The sequence below is a fragment of the Mastomys coucha genome, unplaced genomic scaffold (genome assembly GCF_008632895.1).
Source record: "Mastomys coucha isolate ucsf_1 unplaced genomic scaffold, UCSF_Mcou_1 pScaffold22, whole genome shotgun sequence".
In the NCBI taxonomy this organism is placed as follows: Eukaryota; Metazoa; Chordata; class Mammalia; order Rodentia; family Muridae; genus Mastomys; species Mastomys coucha.
In genome coordinates, this window is record NW_022196905.1 from 166,471,687 (window position 1) to 166,476,197 (window position 4,511).

Consider the following 4,511-nt stretch of genomic DNA (forward strand, 5'->3'; position numbering starts at 1 on the left):
AAAAAGCAAGAACACAGAGAGCCTGGTACAGGCCCACAGGAATATCAAGAATGGACTGAGAGGAAGCCTACCTGCAGCAGGTCAGCTCCAGTGCAGAGCAGCCATGGTGGAGGAGGATGCGGTCTAGCCCGACTCTGTGACCCATGCCAGAAGGGTAAACAACCAAGCATTGTCCCCAAAGGAAGGAGTATGAGGCTGTAGGTTATCCTTTCCTCAGGGACTAGGAGGAGCTGTGTCCTTTCCTGTAAACTAGTGCTTCTCAACTGTCCTAATGCTGCGACCCTTTAATACAGTTCCTCATGTTGTGGCGACCAACAACCATAAAATTATTTTTATTACTACTTCATAACTGTAATCTTGCTAGTTATGAATCATAATGTAAATATCTGATTGATATGCAGGATATCCGATATGTAACCCTTTTGGGGTCTTTGAACAAAAGGGGTTGTGACCTACAGTTTGAGAACCACTGCTGTGTATAGATAGAGTCCTCTTGGTAACCCAAGCTAAAGGAGCCCTGACTTTACAATGCTGTATCTTGCCACCCCTCTTCATGAGGATGAGCTTTCCCTTCCATCTCTGTCCTCACTCTGGGCTCTCCTATACGTTGCAACTAAGTCACTTGTCCTGCCCAGGGATCGGGGGAGGGCTAAAGGAAAGTGGGAGAAGCTATGGGAAGAGAACCCGGGGCTGTACCACCCCAGCTTTGGGGAGTAAGTTCTTTATTTACTGAGGAGAGATTGGAATCACAGCAGATAGGGGCAGAAGTGCAGAGGGAGGTGTTTGAGGGGACATGAGGGTCAGGGATACTCTAGATTTTAATCTCCACATCACTCATCACTGTGTTCTTGAAGAAGAAGAAGGAGAAGAAGAGAAGAAGGAGGAGGAGGGGGGGGGAGGAGGGGGAGGAAGAGGAAGAACAACAACAACAACAACAATACAATAACAACAAGAGGAGGGGGAGAATGAGAACAAGAAGAAAGGAGAAAGAAGAAACAAGAGGAAGAACAAAAAGAAGACAAGAAGAGAGGAGAGGGAAGAAGGAGGAGAAGAGGGAGAGGGAGAGAAGAGAGAGAAGATTAAAGGGAGAGGGAGAAGAAGAAGCAGCAGCAGCCACCGCCTGAGATACTGGGGGATGAGATGCGGTCACATACCCTACATACAAAGAAAAGGCATGGTGAAAAACTACAAAAGAATTCCAGCATGAACTGTGAAATCCCCAAATGTGAAGACACTGACCCGGCTCTCTCAGGTACTCACATTTGGCTCGATCTTAATCAGTGCGAGGTCCAGTTTATGGTCGATGTCTTTGACCGTGGCTTCATACTGGGCCCCGCTCTGGAGTTCTACCTGGATTTTCTGCTGGTTGGTGAGGACGTGGGCATTGGTGACAATGAGCCCATCCTCAGATACTATGAATCCGGAGCCGCTGGAGGAAGGGATTTCCTGGTTGGTGAGAGGCGACCTGTTCGGGAAGAAGACAGTAGTGTGAGCAGAGGGGCAGGAAAATCAGGGAGTCCGGCCTTTGTGAGTCACAGGAAGCCTCACATTTATCAGCTATATTTCCAGGAGTTTTCTCATGCATTTACTCTTGCCTTACCCACTTCCATGTTCTTTGTGAGCTGCCTGGAGCTCGTCCTGGCTATCTTTTCTGGACACACCTGAGATCTGGATGCAGGCCGCTGTTTCCTCCTTCAGATCAGTGTGGGAACCTGATGCGAACAGGCCAAACCTGGTGCTAACCCTGTCCCCACACTACTGCCACAGTGTCAGAATCTAGCTCTTAGATTCTGTGCCAACTGGCTTTGTGACACAGAACACATTAAAGTTTGCTCTCTACCTGGGTTTCCTTGTATGCAAGAGAGGGCTAAGGCTAAGCTAGACCACCAAACGCTCACTAGCTCCTACAATCAGCCTTAAGTCTTGCTTGTGGGATACCGAGGACAAAGAAACACCAGTCCACCAATGTGCACTGCCGTAACTAACTTCACTTTAGAAGCCAGAATCCTTGCGCTTGGCTCTCCTCTCTTTAGCGAAATAATTCAGCAATTCAGGTCTCCCGCGCGCTTCGCGGAACCCTACTGCCTACCTACGCCCCAGCCAACTCTTTGAATCTGGGTTTCCTCCCTGCGGGTTTTAACGGTCAGATAAGCGCAGCCAGCAGGTGAGGGAGGGAGTTGGCCCTAAGATGTGACCTTTACCTGCGGAACAGCTGCAAGTGAACCACAGAGGGCGCCACCTTCTCCACCACTGCGGCGATAAAGTTGTACTTTCTCCGGAGCCGCCCTGCACTTGTGGTCCCTGTGAATAAATGGTCCACGGTAAATGGGTCCCTGGATGCAGATGTCACATCTCAAAATTCCCCAGCATCTCTCCCATCCCTCTTTCTCTGCAGGTTCTCCAGACTGGGAGATGAAAGGACCCACCCTGTCCTACCAGAGGGAAGAAAAGGAGAAGAAAGGAAAGCCCGGTGGCAGCCAGGAAAGAGAGCACATCAACCAGGCAAGAACACCAGGAACAACCACAACAGGTTGAATCCCTTGAGCTGGCGAAGGGAAGCCAGTTGAGTTCGCGAGCGAGCGAACTCAGAGCACTCCCTCCCCAAGAGGAAAAGTACAAGTGTCGGGGATCGCCCGCGCCCCGCTCACCTGCGTCCCCGCAGGCACCCTTCTGCACTGGCACGGCGGGGAGCGCGCCCCGCTGGCGAGCGGCTCGGTTCTCCTTGCGGAGCGCGCACAGGCTGGGGTAGGTGCGTCCATCGCTGCCGCACACCGCCGCGCCCTCCGCACCCTCCGCGCAGCCGCAGGTCCCCAGCCACGCGCCCCCCGAGGGCTCCCGGGAGAACGGGGCGCCGCAGCGCAGCCCCGGGGCGCACGGCCGGCCCCGCGCCCCGCCACACTCCTGGCCCTCGGCCGCGGCGCACACTCGGCAGCAGCCGCAGCGGTCGGGTACCGGCGCCGAGCCGGCCGAGCAGGTAGACAGAGGCGGGCAGCGCGTGGGATCGCAGGCATCGGGGCAGGGCAGCGAGACTCTGGATCTTCTGGCCTCGGCCCACGGAACAGGCACGGCCGGCAGCAGCAGCCACAGCAGGAGAAACTGTGTTCGCACAGCCCACAACCGCTGGGACCTCATCTTGCTCCCTGACCTCGTCGATTCTACTTTTCCAGTTCACTCTGGACCCAAAACGGGACTAAAATCCTGGCCTGGATGCTGCCTCTGCCAGCCTCTGGACTTTATAAAGGACAGAGTTTGGCTCACTTCTACACACACACACACACACACCCACACACACACACCCATATACTACCCACCACCCATGCCATCCCAGGTTAAGGGCCATCCACCCCTAAGCCATGAAGGGAGAGTCTACTCTAAAACCAGTCACGGGGCAAGGGAGAAACGTGACCACCCACCCACGGCCACGAGATCTGACCAGGAAAACACACAACCAGATTTCCCATTTCACATGTTTTTATTATAAAACGAGCAACCAAACAGTTTTAGAAAATGACGTTTGCTACATACCAATTAGGAGCTCATACAACGTAAGAAGCTGGAGTTTCCATGGACTAAGCTCAGTGCTTGCGGGAGGTGTTTCACGGCTCAAACACTGGCTCAAACGGGGCGTGCTACACCTTCATAAACAGAGGATCCAGCGGCCACACTGTCTGTTTTTGCCAACTATTCACTCGATTCAACGCCTACCTGGTATAAGTGACAATAATTGACTCCGGCAGGCAATAACACACAGAGAGACCAGGGACTGAGGAAAACAGACTTTAGAGGGGGTGGGGGGAGTTAAACAGGCGACCTGGGAAGCCTAATTTCAAAATCACTGCAGTTTGCTACCAGATGGCTGTTTATTTGGTTGACACTGAAAACAAGCATCAAGTCCACCGCTCAGTTACCAGCCCGCTGCTTACTCGGACGGTCATGTTAGTCCTGAGTAGAAAAGGGGAAACCAAAGCAAACCTGCTTCCAGTAAACTAGAACAACGAACTTTAAATCTTCCCAGAGGCCAGCATTCTACTGGAAATAGAGCTGCCACTCCGCCGCTTTGACCAGAGGTCCCTCTCCAGTCTGTGGTCTCCCATATCCTCAGCATGGTTCACAGAATGAAAAAGACATACTATTTTTGTCGACTATCACCTGACCCTGGGTAAGCAAGTCCATCAAACCTTTTAAGAGTAATGGATAGGGCCTACTTCAGCGACAGAGAACACAGACGCCGAAGCTTTATAGAAGGACCCAACCCCAGAGACTGCTTCTATTTCACACAGAAAATGCCATACCTTATAATCCAGAAATCCCTTCGGATTTATCCACATTCTATGTTTAACCAGAAACCCCCACCGCATCACACCTTATTCTCCGACATAGGTCTGTCAGATACATGGAAAACTAAAAGTTTATGCGCCCTCTTTGGCTCACATTAAAATACTGTCATAGGCTGGATATGATGGCACATGCTTGTAATCCAAGCACTCTGGAAACTGAGGCAGCAGGATAAC

The 4,511-nt window shown here is 52.0% G+C and overlaps 1 protein-coding gene across 1 annotated transcript in view; it reads right to left on the reverse strand.

The window, feature by feature from the left end:
• The window catches only part of Htra4 (HtrA serine peptidase 4), a 14,296-nt gene extending 10,963 nt beyond the window's left edge, over positions 1–3,333 (reverse strand). The window contains exons 1-3 of the mRNA XM_031339331.1: positions 2,649–3,333; positions 2,202–2,301; positions 1,261–1,465 (exon numbers count right to left, since the gene is read on the reverse strand). Of these exons, the coding sequence (XP_031195191.1) occupies positions 1,261–1,465; positions 2,202–2,301; positions 2,649–3,132 (789 nt within the window). The 5' untranslated portion in view covers positions 3,133–3,333. The remainder of the gene's footprint in view (positions 1–1,260; positions 1,466–2,201; positions 2,302–2,648) is intronic.
• Positions 3,334–4,511: the final 1,178 nt, after the last annotated feature.